Source organism: Osmerus mordax, chromosome 23 (assembly GCF_038355195.1).
Source record: "Osmerus mordax isolate fOsmMor3 chromosome 23, fOsmMor3.pri, whole genome shotgun sequence".
In the NCBI taxonomy this organism is placed as follows: Eukaryota; Metazoa; Chordata; class Actinopteri; order Osmeriformes; family Osmeridae; genus Osmerus; species Osmerus mordax.
In genome coordinates, this window is record NC_090072.1 from 2285195 (window position 1) to 2305254 (window position 20060).

General features: G+C 50.0%; 5 protein-coding genes across 7 annotated transcripts; all 5 read right to left on the bottom strand.

Moving 5' to 3' along the window:
* Positions 1 to 48: 48 nt before the first annotated feature.
* On the bottom strand, positions 49 to 8405 carry LOC136967509 (E3 ubiquitin-protein ligase TRIM47-like). Of its 3 annotated transcripts, none has more exons than XR_010879501.1 (4): positions 6564 to 8405; positions 6090 to 6320; positions 5334 to 5511; positions 49 to 185 (listed from the first exon to the last, which is right to left on the bottom strand). XR_010879501.1 is itself a non-coding variant. In XM_067261319.1 (4 exons), the coding sequence occupies exons 2-4, from the start codon at positions 7110 to 7112 to the stop codon at positions 5413 to 5415; spliced, it is 879 nt and encodes a 292-aa protein (XP_067117420.1). In that variant the 5' UTR covers positions 7113 to 7114; positions 7819 to 8404; the 3' UTR covers positions 4952 to 5412. The 3 variants fall into 3 exon arrangements, 2 of the variants coding, with proteins under 2 accessions (XP_067117420.1, XP_067117418.1); XM_067261319.1 differs by lacking the exon at positions 49 to 185 and having other exon boundaries at positions 4952 to 5511; positions 6564 to 7114; positions 7819 to 8404; XM_067261317.1 differs by lacking the exon at positions 49 to 185 and having other exon boundaries at positions 4952 to 5511; positions 6564 to 8404.
* On the bottom strand, positions 393 to 4536 carry LOC136967505 (E3 ubiquitin-protein ligase TRIM39-like). Its single transcript, XM_067261314.1, has 8 exons — positions 4470 to 4536; positions 3390 to 3706; positions 2798 to 3082; positions 2564 to 2659; positions 2126 to 2359; positions 1534 to 1681; positions 1360 to 1386; positions 393 to 1196 (listed from the first exon to the last, which is right to left on the bottom strand). Exons 2-8 carry the CDS (start codon positions 3702 to 3704, stop codon positions 652 to 654), a joined length of 1650 nt encoding a protein of 549 aa, XP_067117415.1. The 5' UTR covers positions 3705 to 3706; positions 4470 to 4536; the 3' UTR covers positions 393 to 651.
* A 13-nt stretch (positions 8406 to 8418) lies between the features above and the next one.
* On the bottom strand, positions 8419 to 10784 carry LOC136967507 (zinc-binding protein A33-like). Its single transcript, XM_067261315.1, has 6 exons — positions 9973 to 10784; positions 9780 to 9875; positions 9445 to 9678; positions 9188 to 9335; positions 9085 to 9111; positions 8419 to 8984 (listed from the first exon to the last, which is right to left on the bottom strand). The coding sequence occupies exons 1-6, from the start codon at positions 10552 to 10554 to the stop codon at positions 8461 to 8463; spliced, it is 1611 nt and encodes a 536-aa protein (XP_067117416.1). The 5' UTR covers positions 10555 to 10784; the 3' UTR covers positions 8419 to 8460.
* A 406-nt stretch (positions 10785 to 11190) lies between these two features.
* On the bottom strand, positions 11191 to 15183 carry si:dkey-46i9.6 (E3 ubiquitin-protein ligase TRIM39). Its single transcript, XM_067261316.1, has 6 exons — positions 14058 to 15183; positions 13291 to 13386; positions 12949 to 13182; positions 12438 to 12585; positions 12256 to 12282; positions 11191 to 12144 (listed from the first exon to the last, which is right to left on the bottom strand). The coding sequence occupies exons 1-6, from the start codon at positions 15036 to 15038 to the stop codon at positions 11597 to 11599; spliced, it is 2034 nt and encodes a 677-aa protein (XP_067117417.1). The 5' UTR covers positions 15039 to 15183; the 3' UTR covers positions 11191 to 11596.
* Positions 15184 to 17662: 2479 nt separating this feature from the next.
* Positions 17663 to 19808, bottom strand: LOC136967745 (E3 ubiquitin-protein ligase TRIM47-like; the record flags this gene model as incomplete). The annotated part of the gene is given in 4 exon segments (XM_067261661.1): positions 17663 to 17776; positions 18371 to 18397; positions 19094 to 19240; positions 19575 to 19808. Coding segments are annotated over 3 exon segments (387 nt in total), but the record flags the coding sequence as incomplete, so codon positions are not given.
* Between the last annotated feature and the right edge of the window lie 252 nt (positions 19809 to 20060).

The window sequence follows — 20060 nt, forward strand, 5'->3', positions numbered from 1 at the left end:
AATCTGCAGTCAAATGCTTTAACCGCTGAGACATACATTTACATTACATTTAGTCATTTAGCAGACGCTCTTATTCAGAGCGACTTACAGTAAGTACAGGGACATTCCCCCCGAGGCAAGTAGGGTGAAGTGCCTTGCCCAAGGACACAACGTCATTTTGCACAGCCGGGAATCGAACCGGTAACCTTCAGATTACGAGTCCGACTCCCTAACCGCTCAGCCACCTGACTCCCACGTACAATCCCCTAGTCAACGGAACATGTTCAGTATTTTTTTCAGCCATTCTTCTTTGCTTTTGTTTCAATAATGTGCTATTCCACCTTGCTGTACTTTAGCCTGTTTAATTCAGTGATACCTAAAAGTCACATGATTTTTATGAGAATCAATAATTCATTGAAAAACTGAAACACAAATGCACTTAACTATAAAACGTAATTGCATTTCTTTTGCATATATCTTCATTGTACATTATCAGCAGAATGTTAACTCTTTATACCAAAAATATATATAAAAAGGCATGAATGCAAAGTGTTCAAGTGTAAAACTTTCACCATACAAAGTAAATAAAAAAAATATCAATCATGCCTTCACACAGGCTAATAACATTACACTTCGTTGAGGTTATCTAGTTTTGAATCCAGAGTTCCAACACTATCGATGTTTGACAGGTGAGATAGTCAGAGGACCTCCGTTCTTCTCATTGAGTTGAAGGTGTGGACTGAAGTAGGGGTAGAGGCTCCTTGTAAAGCCACACCCTGTGTAGGAGTAGATGTGAGCCCCGGCCTCCACGTCGTAGAAGGACACCAGCCCCTCCTCGTAGTCCACAAACACCCCCACCTTCCGGGGCTTGTCCCTGGGGTGGAGGAGGGTGGGTGGATCCTCCAGGGCTCCGTACTGGTCCTCGTTATACAGCACTATGGCCCAGTAACCGTTCGCCGGGTTCAAAGTCAGTTTCCCCTTCCGGTTGGCGTCCTCGCTGGCGACGCCCAGGTCCCAGCCGGTCTTGTCTCCGACCTCCACCTCCCAGTAGGAGCGTCCGGAGCTGAGGCGGTTGACGGCGAGGACGCTGGCGAAGAGGTCAAAGCGTCCGGGGGCATCGGGGCGCTCCTGGGCGCTCGCCCCGTGCCTCACCTCTCTCCCGTCCGCCGACACGGCCAGCTGGGCGTTAGCCGTTTCCGTGTCCAACGTCACGGCAACTGTTTGGGACACACACAGGTTGAGGTGGACTTTAGCGGATACAAAAAAGAATGTACACTATAATGATAGAAAATGGGGGAAAATGGGGTTTTAAACGGTGTTCAAATAACTTTGTAGGACAAGGCTTTCCCTAGATGATTTCTTTAGTTTGTAAAAGCATACCTTCAAATTTCTGGATCCTCTCAAGTTCTGAGAACAAACAAACAAACAAACAGGTCATCATCATTAAGAGGGATGTCTTCTTCACTCCTCACCGTAGCTAAACTCAGACAGAGCGAGAGAGCGATAGAGAGAGGTAAGAAAGAGAGGGATGTAAAAGAGAGAGGGGTGTCTGACCCACGGAGGTCAGCTTCTCCAGCTCCTGCTGCGTCCGCTCCGTCAGCGCGGAGGAGACGCCCCTCAGCGTTCCGAAAGACAGCGACGTGTCCACGGAAACGGCGGTCCAGTCTCTGCCGTCAGCCAGGCCCGACAGGGACGGGAACGTCTGATTGGATGGAGGTGTCACGTGACTTGTTAGAGCAGCACGGGTTTAAACGCTCTCGTGCTCAGGTTTTTCCATGCATGGAGAGCAGGTCCACCGCTAAGTTACCCAACCAGATCAGGGGCTTTCTGGATAGAGTGTAAATGCAGTGGCCCCTGGTTCGATTCCAGCTCACACCATTTCTGCATGTCTTCCACTCTCTCTCTCTCTCTCTCTCTCTCTCTCTCTCTCTTTCTCCTACAAGTCCTGTCTATTCTCTATCTCTAGAGTATCTCTATCTCTAAAATATATATTTAACGATAATAAAACCTACACTTCAAACGTATTCTTCATGGCAGCTAAACATGCATACTGGACAAGAGGCCTACGGAGGTTTCCACCACAATACCCTAACGCTCCTCAGGATTTCCTTCCCTAAGCCCCCCCCCCCCCATCCCCTGTTCTCACCTGGAGGAAGAGGATGTGGTCCTCGATGTGAGCGATGTCCTCCATCTTTGAGACAGCCTCTCCCAGCCTGCTGACGTCTCCCTGCAGCTCCAGGCAGAGCCGGTCCCCCTCCCTCACCAGGCTCTCCTGGCGCTCCTCCAGGGGCCGCAGGGCATGCTCCTGAGCCTCCAGCACGGCGGCCATGACGGCGCCGAACGCGGCCTGGATGTGCCTCCGCTCGCGGTCCAGCCGGGCCTGAGGAGAGGGATCGTCTCTCAGGAGCGGGTTTGAACTCCTGGTGCTGTGCGGGATCTCCACCCTGCTGACCCTTGTTTCTTTCTCTCTCTCTCTCTCTCTCTCTCTCTCTCTCTCTCTCTCTCTCTCTCTCTCTTTCTCTCTCTCTTTCTCTCTCTCTCTCTCTCTCTCTCTCTTTCTCTTTCTCTCATTGCTAGCTCTCACCTTGCAGTTCTCGACAGATTCATTGATCTCCTTCAGTTTTCTTTTTCTCTCGTCGACCTTTTGTCGGATCCCGGCTATCGTTTCCTCCAACTCAGCCTGCGACACACACACACACAAACACCCACACACACACACACCCGCACACACACATACACACATACACACAAACACGATATACATGTAAGGCAACGTCAGCCAACAACACGTCACGCCTCACAAACAAACGGACGTCACCTTCTTCTTCTCCCATTCGGTCTCCGTGGAGACGACCTCTTGACCTTCCTCCAGACAGAGAGCGCAGACGCAGCGCTCGTCCTCCCGGCTGTACAGCTCCAGGGGGCGCCCGTGAGTCAGGCAGGCCCGCCCGTCCAGGTCCTCCACGGGGGCCACCAGCCTGTGGCCCTTCAGCCTCCGGCCCTGGTAGTGGGGCTCCAGGTGGGTCTCGCAGTAGGAGGTCAGACACACCAGGCAGGACTTCAGGGCTCTGAGCTTGCTCCCGGTGCAGACGTCACACGTCACCTGAGGGAGAAAGACGTTTACACCGTTTGAGTTTTCTGGGTGTGTGCTGTGGAGGGTGTCTCATCCATTTTGCCGACTTCTGTACTGTACTGATCCATCTATTCATCCATCCATCCAACGAATCCATTCATCTACTTCATCCACTCATTCATTCATCTACTCATTCATTCATTCATCCACCGATCCATCTATCTATTCATCCATCCGTCCTTCCAACCAACCAACCAATGCGAAAAGCCGATCAAACCGTTACTCAGTCGATGACTACAATCCGCCATTCAATCAGCCAATCAGAAACAGAGCTCACCTCCCCTGGGTCTCCTTCCATCAGGTGGTCGTCCCTCTTGCTCTGGGCTCTCTTCAGCTCCTGGATCAGCTCCCTCAGGATGATGTTGACCTTCGGTTTCCTCCGCAGGTGGTCCTTGCAGAGCGGACACACCAGGTCGTTGAGCACCATGTTCCTTTCGAGGCAGCCCTTGCAGAAGGTGTGACCGCAGGGAGTCGTGACGGGGTCCTCGAACAGGTCCAAGCAGATGGAACACATCAGGTGGTCTCCGATCAGGACGGGCGTGCAGGAGAACGCCGTCGAGGAGGTGGAGGGGGCGAAGAGAGCGGAGGCCATGTCTGATTGGTGTCGGAAGGGGAATGAACACATTATTGCGTGAATTGGACTCTCAAGCTCACTTTTTCTGGTACTGACTGAGATTCACGCAACCAACTTGTACCCCAATAATGTAGAACTATTCAGAACTTCCCACTGGAACTGAATGAGCGGAACGAGACATCGTCATTTTAAAGTACATGAGGGTCAATGCTGTGTGTCACTGCCCTCTAGTGGTAACTAACTGACACAACAACTCAAAGTCAAACCTCCAAACACATCAACACACAGACCAGGCCCACCCACAAAAGGAGGAGCCACAGGTTACTAATCCGTCTCTTCCTCCTCAACCAGGAAAAGCGAATGGAGAGGATCAAACAGATCATCTTTCCAGCCTTCATGTACGTTAGGTAAATCACACAGACAAACTCCTGCAGTATCACACTTCAGGTGGAACAATTTCCACATCATGAGCACAGCCCAAGCTTCGATCAACTGCTACTTGTAAATGCTTTTCAATACTATACTGATGACTGACCGAAACAATTATTTAAGTCATTTTTATCATTAACATATCATAACTTGTTTGCTCAAGTTAATTTGCTCAGTAAGGTAAAGACAATTAAATCGTTTACAACATTTTGTAAGCAAACTGTGCCAACAATGAAGTTACTAAATAATGAATAAACTGTAACATAAATAAAATGGACCAATTGTTTTAGCAACCAATATATTTTAAAGTAGAGAAGCAGAGCAGTACAGTATGAAGTACAGTTGTCATCTTACCTCACAGGTGCAGGGATGTAACTCTCTCTCTCTCTATCTCTCTTATACTGTCTCTGTTTTGTTTTTTCTCTCTCTCTCTCTCTCTCTCTCTCTCTCTCTCTCTCTCTCTCTCTCTCTCTCTCTCTCTCTCTCTCTCTCTCTCTCGTTCTCTCTCCCTTTCTCTCCCTCTCACTCTCCCTCTCACTCCTTCCTGCCCATTGTACAAGTTGAGTTTCGTTTCTCACCAAAGGATCGTAAACTAACTTCCCTTTCTCTGTAAAAGGCCAGATCTGTTTGCATATCTACTTTTTATACTAATCTAAAGGTTGTCTCTGTGGGTGTTTGTTTGCTTGTGAAGGTGAACACAAGTGAACTACTTTTGAGGACGCAATGTACTTAAAGATTACATTTGTCTGTAAAACAAACATTAGGGCAGCATTCACTTTTACAGATAAATCAAATTCCACCTTCTTCCTTTACTGACAACAAGAGGCTGGTACAAATCAAGATTTTATTAATATTGCATCAATCACATTCATTCACAGGAGGTAGTAAGGTTCAAAGTATCAAAACCCAGTGCTAACCAATAAATAGGATAAACAGATAGACTATTATACATTGGCAACATTTTCAACACCGATTCCACATTCACATACAGTGCAGTTATGAAAAAAGATGTCTCTATGCAAAATAAAACATTATACTATATACTAGTACTTCAGTATTCCATAGAATAGACTGAGAGTTTACATTTAGTCATTTAGCAGACGCTCTTATCCAGAGCGACTTACAGTAAGTACAGGGACATTCCCCCCGAGGCAAGCAGGGTGAAGTGCCTTGCCCAAGGACACGTCATTTTGCACGCCCAGGAATCGAACCAGCAACCTTCTGATTAATAGCCCTATTCCCTAACCGTTCAGCCATCTGACTCACAGTTCATCTCACAGAGTTCATCTCTGTGCTGTCAGGATATCTCTAGCTTCTCCCGCAGTTCTTGAAACAGAGACTTGAGGGAGTGAGACCAGTCCTTCACGTGCGGAGGAGAGGAAAACGACGGAAATCTCTGTGAAGAAAAAAGAAAAGGAACTCAAACCTTAGTAGACACGTGGGCATGGGACTCAACCCCAGATCATACTGTGTTTCCCTGCACACACCATGTCAGGGCCTAATCACAGGGATCCACCCAGGACTTCTGATTGTCTACCATCAGTCATTCCTAAATACGAGAGTGCATTAACAAAGTAAGATGCAGGGGGAGAAAGGGGGCCCCCTGCCTAGAGGTGGAGGTAGAGGGAGGGGAAGTGGAGGTGAAGGGAGGGGAAGTGGAGGTAGAGGGAGGGGAAGTGGAGGGAGGTGGAGGTAGAGGGAGGGGAAGTGGAGGGAGGTGGAGGTAGAGGGAGGGGAAGTGGAGGGAGGTGGAGGTAGAGGGAGGGGAAGTGGAGGGAGGTGGAGGGACGGGGAGGGGAGGTGTAGGTGGAGGTGGAGGGGAGGTGGAGGGGAGGGAGGGGAGGTGGAGGGATGGGGAGGGGAGGTGTAGGTGGAGGGGAGGTGGAGGGGAGGGAGGGGAGGTGGAGGGATGGGGAGGGGAGGTGAAGGGAGGGGGAGGGGAGGTAAAGGGAGGGGGAGGAAGGGGGTACTGACCTGTAGAAGGTGGAGGGGGTCCTCAGTGTGTGAGAGCTGCTCCAGTTCAGTGCTTCTCCTCTGAAGTTCTGCGACCTCCTGCTCCAGGTCTTTGACGAGTCCCTCGCCCTGTCTCCTGGCCACCTGCCCCACCCTGCTGGCGTCCTCCAGGGACTGCTTGATCTCCTCCACCTTCTTCTGGTGCTCCTGGATCACCTGATGAACCCTCGACATGGATCTCTTGAGCTTTACCTGGAGATCAGAGCAAAGGATTAGATTGGATGGATGGATGGATAGATAGCATCCATCAGCAATTACAACCAAATTAGTAATGAGAAACACCTATTCTATTAGTTATCAATAAGTTCCTCAAAGTCCAAGTAAGGGATAATGCCCGACGAGGTGTACAATATCACCTGATAATGGACACCCCTGCAGCCAATCAGAATCGAGTATTCACCCAGACCATGGCATAACAAATGTGATTTTCCTAACCTTTTTCCCCACGGCTTCCTTGGCGACGGACACCACCCGATGCCCCCTGTGGTCTTCCCGAGCGCACATGGCACAGACGCAGGTCTGATCGCTCCGACAGAAGCGGTCCAGCCTCCTGCCGTGCACCCTGCACACGGCCTCCTCCAGGTCCTTCCACACCGACACCAGCTGGTGGCGCCAGAGAGCGGCGTCCCGGTAGTGAGGCTCCAGGTGGGCCTCGCAGTAACACTCCAGGCACACCAAGCAGGACTTGATGGCCGCTCGACGTCTCCCCGCACAGACGTCACACGGCACCTCTCCGGGCCTCGGGGGGGGCGAGCCGGACGCCGAGGCCCCAGGTCGGGTGGCGTCTCCCTGGGTCGTGTGCGCCGGGGAGAGTTGGGGTCTGGTGGGGAAGCTGGCCTTGCAGAGGGGGCACTGACAGACTGGGTGGAGCCTCCAGTACTCTCCGATGCAGGCCAGGCAGAAGCGGTGACCGCAGGGGATGGACACCGGGCTCGTGAACGCGTTCAGGCAGATGCAGCATGGAGGCGGGCCGTCGTCAGACATGGCTGGAGGAGGAGATGGGGTTAAAGCACGGGTCGTTGCGCAACTTATATTGACGCAAGCAGCCTTTGATCTTTGAGGAACATCCTGAATGGGTTCAAGTTTGGCTGGCTGTTTTATCATTTACTGTTACTCTGGATTGGAAATGTTGCAAGAGCAACGTCATAAGTGTTACCATAAAACATGTGATCAAGATGACTTTGCCGTACGTGGAAATGCTCCGTTTAACCCTTCAAAAGCCAGCATAAAATGTACATCCGTTCTTTTCTAACTTTAATCTGATCCTTTGGCCAGAATCTGAACAATCATTATCACATTGTATTGGTTCATGTACCATGTGTTCTGTTGGTGTCCTGTTGACTGGACACAAACACAAAACAATCTAGAAACTCTCTTCAGTCTACGATATATCTCAACCACAACAAACAGTTAAATGCAGAACATCTTGGCTCAGCCTATGACAACCCTTCGATGTGTATTCAAATACCTTGGACTAAATATCGACACGTTTCTTCAAGTTCTCATTTAGAAAATAACAGGTTGGTCCATATTTTCTGTTGTTTTGTTCTATTTGTTCTAATCTTAATTTCCCAGAAATTTCCCCCTTTCCCTACAAAGGCCTTTCTCTGGTGACAGGCCGTATTGTACAAATAATATTTTGTAATTGACTGGTAAAACCTGGTAATACAAAGAATAAAGGTCCACTTACCTGTGTCCTACTAAAGACCAGGTACCAGTCCTGGATAGTCTCAACAAGAGTGTGTCTTCAGAAGGCTGACTGGTTAGAGGACTGCCCTCCCATACGGGCCTGAACACTCCTTGTCTTGACTATCTAGTAAAAAGAGGCGGTTCTTCTGGACTATGGACACAGCACGGTTTCTAACTCTGGCCTGCTTGTTCTCATAAACTTCGTCTCATAAACATGACACACACGGGTGCATTTCCTCACCGTTTTGTTTAGAAACACTTAGCATACTTTTCAACGGAGCCCCAAAAGGGCACGCATATAGAGACGTACTAACTGCAAAACATTTTGCCTTTGACTCTCTTTCAGCTTAACATTCAGGAGCTGCACAAGACTCTCTGTACTTGAGAAGTGTGTAAGTTTAATAGATCAGTACATCACAAGGGAAGTCAGTCATGAGGCGATGCATGTAACTTGGTAACCTTAGTATAGAAGAGTGTGCAGTGGAACTACACCATAGCAGAGGGACCAGCATCCAGCACACCAAGCAACATAAGACGACTTGAGCTCACCACACCAGATAAGAGCTGGCCTATCAGGCGCTTTCTGCCTGGACGCAGCAATTTCCCTTGTCTTAAAGGGACAGTAGCACCTGTCGCATGTCTTTCAGCTAAGGACCAGTGATTCGGATTTCCTGGCCATACTGTAAAGGTAGAAGTAAGGGTACAGTTTCCCGGAGAAGGATTGTCCAAAAAATGAGAAGATGTGGGACGTCATGGTAACATCGTAAAAAGACACCTGCCCCTTCTCATAGTCCACATACACGCCCACCTGTCTGGGCTTGGGGGTGAGGTGGAGGGTGGTCGAGGGAGAGGAAAGAGCCTCAAACTCCCAGAATCCACTCTTTGAGAGAGCAAAGAAGCCATTTTTGGAGTTCTTCGCGACCGCGTCCTTCCTGTTGACCTTTTCCGTGGCAACGCCGACCTCCCACCGCCCATACGCGCCGACCGCAACCTCCCAGTAATGGCGTCCGGAGTTGAAGCCCTTCTCCCCCAAAACGGCTGAGTAGAAGCTGAACCTCTCTGGCTGCTCAGGTAACACCTGGGCCACTTTGGCATATTTGATCTTTTTCCCTCCCACAGAGAGTTTCAGTCTGCAGCTTGCGGTGTTGACATCCATCTTAACATCCTCTGTAGACACAAATACATCTCAGTAGGCTTTAATTGGTATAAAAACACATAACAGTCCCTTTGTATTTGAAGACAAAACTGTTATTCTTACTAGACACACCTTTGAATCTCTGCATTCTCTTCAGCTCTGTGGACAAAAATAACGCGTAAAGTAAAACATAGTGACACTACACGCAGTCACAAGTACATCGTTCAGATCTTACCTGTGTCGGTGAATGATTTGACCTCCATCTTGATTGTCTCCTCTATCTGAGCCCAAGCTCTCCTCACAGTCCCCACACACAGATCAGTGTGAACCTTGACCCTGGACCACTTCTTAGTGGACAGAGACACGCCAAGCGGAGGACGGCTCTGCAGGAAGATGTCATTACGAATCAGCATCAATCCAGGGATTGCAAGTGCATTCTTAGATAGTTTTGTCGTCGCTAGGCTAACTTGACGTGCGATGGGGGACACTGACCTGTAGGAGGAGCAGGGGGTCCTCGGTGAGTGAGAGCTGCTCCAGCTCAGTGCTTTCCTTCCGTAGCTCAGCGATTTCTTCCTCCAGAGTTTTTATGAGGTATTTCGCCCACTCATCTTCTGCCTTCTGCCTCTCCTGTATCACACGGCGAAGTTTAGCTTGTCTTTTCTTTAGAGTTTCCAACAGCGCGGTTATGACCTTGCCACTGTCCTCCACTTCCTTCTCAGAATTGACCTAATGGAGTCGAGGGGGAAAATAATGGTTGGAGTCGAGGGAAAGAACTAAAGAGGTTATACGTTTTTTTTAAAGTCTATTTTTGGAAGGCGGGGCCTTACTTTACTGTGCTCCACTGCTTTCTTGATCTCCTCCACCTTCTCCAGTCTTGTCTGGATCTTCTGCTGAATCTTCATCTTCGTGGACCCAAGCTCAGCCTATGGAAAAGAGAAGAAGATTTTTTGTTCATCTGAGAATTGTTTAAGCAGAACATTCTAGAGTGTGTGTAAAAAAAATAGAAAACTGTATTCCTACCTTTACTTTCCCTCCCAATTCCTCCACTGGCACAGTGTCATGAGACTTGTGTTCTGCCTCGACGCACAGCACACACACACACCTCTGGTCAGTCTTACAGAACATCTCCAGGAGCCTCTGGTGCTTCATACACATCCTGTCCTCCAGGTTCTCCACAGGGTCGATCAGCTTGTGGATCTTCAGACCGGCCACTCTCTCGTGAGGCTCCAGGTGGGTCTCACAGTAGGAGGTCAGACACACCAAGCAGGACTTCAGAGCCCGGAGCTTCCTCCCAACGCAGACGTCACACGCCACCTCCCAAGCTTCCGCAAAGCATTCTGGTACTTGGAGTTTCCTTTTTTTGATCTGCACGGAAATCTCCTCTAGAACTGAATTCGTGGAGACCTCGGGTCTTCCGTAAAATCTTTTGTTGCATTTGGGACACTGGCACGCCTCTGTGGCCTCCCACTTCTGTCCAATGCAGGCCTTGCAGAAAGTGTGTCCACAGGGAGTGGTGACCGGGTCGGTGAACACCTGCAGGCAGATGGAACACTGGAACTGCTCCTTGGACAGGAGACTGGGGTCAAAGGTCAATGAAGACATTGCTACAGGAGAGAAATGACCTCATGAATGTCTGTGGTCTTCCAGCGTGTACTATTGAGGGGGACTGTAAGCAACGCTATTAAAGTGGATTATGGAAAGTGTCACACAGGTGGAGGTTTTGTAGGCAAATAGATTCTTGGCTTCTTTACAAACAAAGTGTTGTTTCATTGGCTGGTAAAATCAGGTGACTGTTCTCCACCTTGTCAGGTGCTGGGTGACTCATTGTATGTGCATGCAACATAATATCTCACACAAACAACTTATATCTCACGGTAAATAAACTGACGAAGAAAACTCCTCAAGAATTTCCCAACAATATGAACCATACCTCTGCTGTGTTGTAAAATATTATCCCAATCGATCCAGAACAACGACAAAGAAAAAGAAAATCATACCTGGGCTTTGATGTAGCCTTCGGTAGGACAGGTTTTGGACGAAGCCAAAGCACTTTTTCAGGACTACTTTCACCTCAGCCAAACAATTGACTGTAGGCTACATGTCAAAAAACGCGAGACCTCCTGAGAAACTCTTTTGTGAAGTCATGAAAATCGCCTTTGTTGTGAAGTCATTTACATTGGTTTTTATCAAGAATTACAAATGTAGAATGTGACAAAACATTACGAGGTGGGCAAAAGATTTACATTTATTGTTGCAAAATCTTTATTATTTTAAACCTATGTCATAGTTTTGTGCAACATAGAGTATAGTAAAGTATCTTTGGAACATGTTTGACATGCCATAACAAGTAAAAACATTAAAATACTGTATTGTTCAAAGTCCAGTAGACACATTCAAGCATTTTGGGCCATTTTCATGGGTCAAAATATGATCAAAGTAATTTTAGGATAGTTGTCATTTAACTATTTATACTTTTATATAAATCCATTAGAACTGCTATTGCATGTAAGAAAATACTACCACACACAATCAACAGAAATAGAAAAATTCAAACCTATACATTAACAAGTTATTAGCACACAAAATGAATTCCGGCCCTTCTGGGACTTGTAGTCCAGTAGCATTTCTTTTGTAGTTCTTCTCTTCAGCATAGCTTGGTCTTCTCAGTGACAGGACAAATCACCATGGTATCCGAGGCCTTGTCAGAGCAGTACAAGTAAAAGAATGGGAAGATCTTCTCTCTGAAACTATCCATGAATGTGTAAATGTGACTCCGGGCCCTCACGTCGTAAAATGACACCTGCCCTTCCTCGTAGTCCACATACACGCCCACGCGTTTGGGTTTGGGGTCAAGGGTCAGTAGCAGAGGCGGGGCTGTCGACACCCGATACCCCTGCCCCTTCTTCATCGCTAGGGCCCAGTAACCGTGGGCGGTGCTCACGGCGATCCGCCCCTTCCTGTTGACGGAAGCTCGGGCCACGCCCAGGTACCAGTCGTCCTTGTCGCCCACGGCAACCTCCCAGTAATGGCGGCCGGAGGAGAATCCCTCGTGGCCGAAGACGATGACCACGGTGTCGAAGCGCTCCGGGTTGTCGGGGAGGGCCTGCCACGACCCGAGGTGCCGGACCTGCCGTCGGTCCTCCGACAGCTGCAACCAAGGGTTGGCGGTGTCGGGGTCAAGGGTCAGGTCCACTGGGAGAGCGAAGGACAGGGAGTACAGGCGTTAAGAGGCTGAGGTGAGGGGGATGGCTTTGATGTGAGGGGGATTTTCTTTACATTTCGGTGGAACTGAGAACGTTTTACCTGCATATTTGAGAGTCCTTTTAAGCTCTGTAAAATGAAAATAAAACAGACTGAATAAAACGTATGTACATAGGTAGCGTGTAGTATATATGATATAGAATAACACTTACCACACACTCCCTTTCAGTAGAACAAGTTTCGACTTTGAATCGTGCAAGCAAGACAGTGCTCTGTGTTCCTACCAGTATCAACCAGTTTCTCCAACTCTTCACTCAGAGTTTCTTCGAGCTTGGCCACGCCCCTTCTGATGATGCCAACGCAGACCTCGGTGTTGACGCTGGTCTCAGACCAGTCCTTAGTGTGGGGAGGAGTGAGCAGGGCCGGAAAACTCTGGATCAGTAGAGAAGAAAAGAGATATTGTCTTGTTTGGTCTGTCAGGATGTCTACGGTTGTTTCTGAGGATGAGAGTTAACGGTTCTTTACCTCACGTCAACTGGTCAAATTTATCTTTATGTTGATATGGCACGAAATGAAGCACAAAAGTGCTTCAAAAACTAGAAACTGGTGTTGTCTTATCTGTTCAAAGTGCAGGAAGCAAATGCCCTCCCACAGGAAACAGACGCTCACCTGCAGGAAGTGAATGCCCTCCAACAGGAAGCGGATGCTCACCTACAGGAAGTGAATGCCCTCCCACAGGAAGCAGAAGCTCACCTACAGGAAGTGAATTCCCTCCCACTGGAAGCAGACGCTCACCTGCAGGAAGTGGATGTGGTCGTCGGTGCGTCCCAGGCGCTCCAGGTCGGTGTTCCTCCTGTTGAGCTCGGCGATCTCCTGCTCCAGCTCGGTGATCAGGCCCTGGGCCCAGCTCTCTGTCTGCCTCTGCCTCTCCTCCAGGGCCAGAACCAGCTCAGCCTGGCTCCTCTGGAGGGAGCGGATCAGCTCCGAGAACACCGCCATGCTGTCCTCAATCTCCCTTTGGGCACTGGACTGGGGTGATGGTAAGCATGGTTACCACACTGGGTCAGGATGCTGGTAGGCATGGTTACAACACTGGGTCAGAAGGTGGGGTTGTGGGGCGAGGGTTCTAGTACTAACTTTGTTGAGCTCCACCGAGTGTTTGATCTCCTCCACCTTCCTGAGCCTGTCCTGGATCATCTGCTGCACCTCCATCTCCGTCCTCCTCAGGTGGGCCTGTCCAGAGAAGGGACAGTCGGTCAGATTAGAATCAGAATCAGGTTTATTCGCCATGTATGTCATACAAACACGGAATTTACTGTGGCAGGGAGGTGCAGATTATTACAGATTACAGATTACGACATGACAACTCCCTCAGCTGTCTGACCGCGACGTCCTGTCATCGATCTCTTCCTGCTGACTGTCGATCCAATCAACACAGCCGTCAAATCCTTTTATCGTTCTTTGTGAGACTGAAGCTGAGAGCTAGCAGTGTTCGTTTTCTTTGAAACAGTTTGCCACACGGATACATTTACACATTTACATTTAGTCATTTAGCAGACGCTCTTATCCAGAGCGACTTACAGTAAGTACAGGGACATTCCCCCGAGGCAAGTAGGGTGAAGTGCCTTGCCCAAGGACACAACGTCAGTTTGCATGACCGGGAATCGAACTGGCAACCTTCGGATTACTAGCCCGATTCCCTCACCGCTCAGCCATCTGACTCCCATACCTAACGATAAACTAAATAGTTCTCAAAATATAGTCGATATGACTGATTTCCGATGACATCTTGAACTATATATATCTGGGTGTAGATCAGGAGTTACAAACAACAGGAGCTACAAAAAAACAACATTTGTACGTTTACATTCCCCCCCCCCCGGCGTTCCCCCACGTCACCTCACCTTCTTCTCTGTCCATTCCCTCTCGACGGGGACGGTGAAGTGAGCCCTGTGGTCGGTCTCGGTGCAGAGCACGCACACGCACACCTGATCCTTCTTACAGAACAGCTCCAGCAGCCTCTCGTGCTTCGGACACATCCGGTCCTCCAGGTTGGCCACGGGCTCCATCAGCTTGTGTTTGGTGAAGCGGGCGCTGTGGGAGAGAAGGTGCACCTCGCAGTACGACGTCAGACACACCAGGCAGGACTTGACCGCCGTCAGCCGCTCCCCCAGGCACACGTCGCAGAACACCTCGCCCCAGGGACTGGGCGACGCGGCCGGGACTGGGGGTGGGGGCCGGGCTGGGGCTGAGGCTGAGGTGGAGGCTGTGTCCAGGGCTGGGGCTGGGGCTGGGGCTGGGGACGGGGTCAGGCAGGGGTCCAGCGCTGGTTCCAGGGTGGGGTCCGGGGTGGGGTCCAGGGTTGGAGATGGCGGTACCGATGGGGGTGGTGGTGGAGGAACCAGGGGTGGCAGATCCTCCTGCAGTCCTTTGCGTACCTCCCCTGGCGTCACCAGGAACCCCTGCTGGAGCGCCTTCTTCTTCTGATCCGCCTCCTGCCTCTGTTTGAGCTCCTGAAGGAGCTTCTCCTGCTGCTGTTTCAACAACTTCTCCTCCTCCTCCTCCTCCTTCCTCTTCTTCTCCTCCATCGCCTTCTCCTCCTTCTCCTCCTTCTCCTCCTGCTGCTGCTGCTCCGTGTTCCTCACGCGGATCTCCTTGAACTGCTCGGCGATGTCTCTCAGGACCGTGTTGATGCTGATGTCGGGTCTCTTGTAGAAGCTCTTCTTGCACATGGGGCACTGGTACAGGGGGCTTGTCCTCCAGTATCCCAGAATGCAGCTCTGGCAGAAGTTGTGTCCGCAGGGGATGGAGACGGGGTTGGTGAAGACGTCGAGGCAGATGGAGCAGTGGACCTGCTCCTCAGATAGCTTACCTGTCGAGGCCATTCCCTGACGGAGTGAGAGAGGAGAGAGAGAGAGAGAGAGAGAGAGAGAGAGAGAGAGAGAGTGAGAGAGAGAGAGAGAGAGTGAGAGAGAGAGAGAGAGAGAGAGAGAGAGAGACAGAGAGAGAGAGAGAGAGAGAGAGAGGGAGAGAGACAGACAGAGAGAGAGAGAGAGAGAGAGAGAGAGTGAGAGAGAGAGAGAGAGAGAGAGAGAGAGAGAGAGAGAGAGAGAGAGAGAGAGAGAGAGAGAGAGAGAGAGAGAGAGAGAGAGAGAGAGAGAGAGAGAGAGAGAGAGAGAGAGAGAGAGAGATGTGAGAGAGGACAGGAAGAGGCGAGGGAGTTGGCTTGAAACTTCGACTCATTAAATAGATAAACAAGTAATTGAAAGGGAGAGAAAACTGAAAAAGGGGGTTATTACCAGAACAATGACGTTGTAGGTGTATCTTTGACCTAGAAGGTAACTAGGCCAAGTGGATAGGGTGTCGTTATTTATTTTGGGTAACTGACAGAGCAGAATTATGTTTTGATGCTCTGGCATACAGTTTGAAGTTTTTCTCATTAGTTTGCGATGATTCCAAAACTTGAAATGTGTAAAGCTGGGTTTGGCCTATTTTCTGATGTCAGGTGTTGGTCGCATTACTGTGATGAATAGTTGTGTTGTTATTTTCTGCAGCTATAATCCTCCCATGCTCAACACAGTTGTTTGATTGGGAGACACTGTGCTATGTCAGCACTGTGTGTATCTGCTTTTGAACACCAGTGCTCAGGGTTTAGGAATCCTCGTCCAGAAAGGTTGGCTATTCATAGAAGCCAAGATTAACATCTTTCCAAAAATACTGGTCTACCCACCGCCCTGCTCTGCAGTTTCTCACAAACAACAGTCGGCCTCAGCTTTCTAATCCTTTCATCATTCTCAATGATTTGTTTTTATAGCTCTGTCCGAACCTCCTATTGCACAACGTCAAGAATCTAAAAGTGTCGAGACGTTGCAACTGAAAGAAAAGCTAAGCTCTTTAGAAGTTGGTTGCAGGCTCCGGTATTTCATACACGATTTAACATGTTCAAACAACAGCCCCTCTCACTCACCCCAAAGAACACCCTCAGGAACTGAAAGAAACGTGTTGCGATCAGTTAAGAAAAACACCTCGCTTCGACAGAGGAAGGTATAGTGACAGAGACATGAAGCCACATCGGGGGAACAGGGGAGCAGAGAGGGAGAGAGACATAGAGAGACAGAGAGAGGCAGAGGGAGAGAGACAGAGGTAGAGGGAGAGAGAGGGAGCGCCTAGCAGAGGGACTCACCAGAAGACAGCTGCTCCAGTGGCTTCACGGTCCACAGTGACCGTTCTAGCCAAGAATGACACACGACACGGCCATCGACACCGTCTCCGACCTCCCCCCCCTCCCCCCCCACCCCACCCACCAGACCCAAAAATATGCCCCTGTCCCTACCCCCTCCCGTACCCCGGATACCAGCTTCCACCTCCCTTCCCAGGCCCCCCCTATCAGCTGAAGGGGCTGGGTTAACTCTGTAGACAAAACTGGCGAGGGCTCATATTATCCCTGACACCTTTGTTTCCTTTCTCTTGTCTTGATTCTCAGGTTTTTGCTGTGTTTTGCTCAAATAGTCTTGTCGATTTCCCTTTTGAAGTCGATATTTAAATGAATTTCCGTGATTAAATTCCTGTTTGGGTTGTAAACCTGGTCTTTGTTCTCTCCCTTCAGATCATTCCAACCACGTATGCAAATTAGCTTTCCTCAGACTCAGCAGGAACACAATCCAATTCATTAATCTTTATTTATCAGCTGCAGATTAAGATACAAAAGTACATATTTATCACCCTGCAATACATAAAAGAACAAGACAGTACTGTAGTTCACATTAGCTCAAATTAGCCCTTAGCCTTGAGAAGCAATCAACACCCAGAAAATCAGTTGTGCATGTGCAAGATCGGAAGTGATTTTATCTTCATAAGTAAACATCTGTACCTCACATAAATCTAAAAAAATTGAAAGAATGGGAAAAATCCTTATAGTTCCTTCATGTCCAGTTGAGTGCAGAGAAACTTCTGAAAGTCTTTAACAGTATGGCAGTCAATCATAAGTAGCGCAACTGTGATTGGGCAGACATAAACCAGATTGAGGCTCTATCTCAACCACGATTGGCTGGTCGATCTCAGATTTTCCCTGAGTGGACAGTGGGTCTCAGGTTGACCGGACTGACGACGAGAGGGCCTGCGTTCTTCCCCTCCTGGGCGAGGCAGGGACTGAAGATGGGAAACAGGCTCTCGTTGAAGGTATCCACGAAGGTGAACAGGTGCTCCCTGGTCTTGACGTCGTAGAAGGACACCTGGCCTCCCTCGTAGTCCAGGAACACCCCCACCTTGCTGGGCTGAGCGGCCAGGTGGAGGGTCAGCCTGGAGGACGCTAGGGCCTTGACCTCCCCGCTCTTCAGCCACAGGCACCAGAACCCTCCGTCCGGGCTCAGCTTGATCTCCCCCTTCCTGCGGGCGGAGGCCCGCGCCACGCCCAGCGTCCAGGCGGTCTTGTGGCCCACCTCCACCTCCCAGTAGTGCCGGCCCGAAGCGAGGCCCTCGGTGGCCAGCACGAACAGGGCGGGGCTGAAACAGCGGGAGCTCTCGTTGAGCGAGGCCTTGCGCGATTCCTCGTACCTCACCTGGCGGCCGTCGTCGGACACCGCCAGGTTCCGCTGGGCTGTGGCCGGGTCCAGGTACACCTCACCTGGAGAGAGAGAGAGATACAGTGAGAGAGAGCATTTACAACAGCACTTATTCCACAGTTCTTCATGTATGTATGTGTGTTTAATCACCTTGAGACCGACTCACACAGTGCAATGCTGCCCCCACATGGTGCCTCAACTTTGCAGCAGTAAGCTGTAAACTTTCCAGTCTTGTTTGAACATTTATAGAGACCCTTCATCCTAACACCATCCCTGTTATTGGTAGTGACGTTTTAATGCTCTCTCGACATTGGTAGGGACATATCCCTTAACTATAATTTGGTATGTACACAAATCCTCACGATAAACAAAGGGTACGACCGCTGAGTTATTGCACCCGTCGCCCGACAAATCAACAGTGTGATTGGGAGTCAGATGGCTGAGCGGTTAAGGAATCGGTCTACTAATCAGACGGTTGCCGGTTCGATTCCCCGGCCGTGAAAAAATGACGTTGTGTCCTTGGGCAAGGCACTTCACCCTACTTGCCTCGGGGGGAATGTCCCTGTATTTACTGTAAGTCGCTCTGGATAAGAGCATCTGCTAAATGACATAATGTAAATGTAAATGATGTAAATGTGATTGAAACTGCTACTCACTTGCATAGCTCTGCACCTTCCTCAGCTCTGTGGGCAGGAACAGAGAGAGGGCACAGTGTCAACGTCACAGCAGGAACAGAGAGAAGGCACAGTGTCAACGTCACAGCAGGAACACACACAGCCAAGCAGAGTGACACACACACTGTGATAACCTGCTGCCCTGGCAGACATGTGCTGCTGTCAGTTAGGCGTGTGTGTGTGTGTTCGTGTGTGTGTTGCTGTCAGGTCTCTGTTGTCTGAAGCTCATTACAACCAGATGGCTGAATTCTGGCGCCTAGATCTGGGTCGCCTCGTTTTGTAACTCGGGGCAGGCTGGCTGGGCTGAGTTAAGGCATTAGAGTGGATGGAGTTGTTCAAATTCTAGGAAACTCCCATGCAGGGTTACCCAGGAGTACTAAACAAACAGAGGGTCCATCTGTCATCTGTGTGACTCAGCATCTATTTACAGGTGGCAGTCCACTGACCCAGATTCTGGGCACAGGAAGTGAGGTCAAACAGGAATTGATCATGATTTAGATCAAATGTAGAAGAGCCTAAATATAGTACAGAAATGACAACAGTACTGTATATCCAACTCAAGCCATTAGGTTCTTGCATTACTCTAGGACATAATGTGTCGGACAACATTTTCATAAATAGAAAAACGTTCATGGATCACAGACCACTTTGGAATGATGTTTCTTAAAAATAAACGAAGCGGTTCTAAAGCTCTCCCGTCTCTACCTTTCCCGAACAGTCTCTTGAGCTCCTCCTGGAAGCGTCGATCAGGGTGCTGACCGTGGAGCGGAGGGTGCCAAGGTAGAGGTCGGTGTCAACGTTCACTGCCGACCAATCAGAAGGCTCGGGAGAGGGCGCCAGGTTGAGATAGCTCTATGGGAGAGAGATAGGAGACGGGAGGTTAGTCTGGGTGTGTGGGTGTGTATCTATTTCCTTACCCACCCGCTGGTAGATAACCGTCTCTCAAGTGTGTGTGTGTGCCATTGTGTGTGTGTGCCAGTGTGTGTGTGTGTGCCGCCAATGTGTGTGTGTGCCAGTGTGTGTGCCTGTGTGCCTGTGTGTGAATGTGTGTGTGCCTGTGTGTGTGTGTGTGTGTGCCATTGTGTGTGTGTGCCAGTGTGTGTGTGCCAGTGTGTGTGTGCCAGTGTGTGTGTGCCAGTGTGTGCATGTGTGTGTGCCTGTGTGTGTGTGTGTGTGCCCGGCCCACCTGCAGGAAGACGACCTTGTCCTGTGCGTGCGCAAGGGCGTCCAGCTCGCTGGCCCTCCTCCGGAGCAGGCCCAGTTCGTTCTCCAGGCCGCGGGCCAGCTCCTGGGCGTGCCGCTCGGCCTCGCGCTGCCGGGACGAGATCAACTCCACCAGCTCAGCCTGGCTCTGCTCCACCAGCCGCTGGAGCTCCGCGTACACCTGCCAGCTCTCCTCCAGCTCTTTCTGGGCGCCGCTCTGGGGGTGGAGGGGGGGGTGGAGGGAGGGTTATGTATGGCATGACAGACATGCACAAACACACGTCTTCCAGAGTTACCATGCTCTGGGGGGGGAGGGGGGGGGGGGGGTTAGTCCTTAAGACACTGTGTTCTACGGTGAGCTCATCTGAGGTTATCAGAATGCATCTCCCAGGAGTCTTGTCATCTTTCACCAGGTGAACCACCGTAACCGGTCTGACTTCACTCACGCCTACGCAAACGTCTGCTTATG

Coding starts and splice junctions, on each gene's coding strand:
- LOC136967505 (XM_067261314.1), bottom strand. CDS start 3,704: ATGGCCTCCGCTCTCTTCGCCCCCTCCACCTCCTCGACGGCGTTCTCC. Junction 3,083..3,389: donor TGGAAGGAGACCCAGGGGAG/GTGAGCTCTGTT, acceptor TTTCTCCCTCAG/GTGACGTGTGACGTCTGCAC. Junction 1,682..2,125: donor ACCACATCCTCTTCCTCCAG/GTGAGAACAGGG, acceptor CCATCCAATCAG/ACGTTCCCGTCCCTGTCGGG.
- LOC136967509 (XM_067261317.1), bottom strand. CDS start 7,232: ATGATAAAACAGCCAGCCAAACTTGAACCCATTCAGGATGTTCCTCAA. Junction 6,321..6,563: donor AGGAAGCCGTGGGGAAAAAG/GTTAGGAAAATC, acceptor TCTGATCTCCAG/GTAAAGCTCAAGAGATCCAT. Junction 5,512..6,089: donor ACCCCCTCCACCTTCTACAG/GTCAGTACCCCC, acceptor TTTTCTTCACAG/AGATTTCCGTCGTTTTCCTC.
- LOC136967507 (XM_067261315.1), bottom strand. CDS start 10,554: ATGTCTTCATTGACCTTTGACCCCAGTCTCCTGTCCAAGGAGCAGTTC. Junction 9,679..9,779: donor AAGCAGTGGAGCACAGTAAA/GTAAGGCCCCGC, acceptor CGACTCCATTAG/GTCAATTCTGAGAAGGAAGT. Junction 8,985..9,084: donor GAGAATGCAGAGATTCAAAG/GTGTGTCTAGTA, acceptor TTGTGTCTACAG/AGGATGTTAAGATGGATGTC.
- si:dkey-46i9.6 (XM_067261316.1), bottom strand. CDS start 15,038: ATGGCCTCGACAGGTAAGCTATCTGAGGAGCAGGTCCACTGCTCCATC. Junction 12,283..12,437: donor GGAGAAACTGGTTGATACTG/GTAGGAACACAG, acceptor TTCATTTTACAG/AGCTTAAAAGGACTCTCAAA. Junction 12,145..12,255: donor AAGGACTCTCAAATATGCAG/GTAAAACGTTCT, acceptor TCGCTCTCCCAG/TGGACCTGACCCTTGACCCC.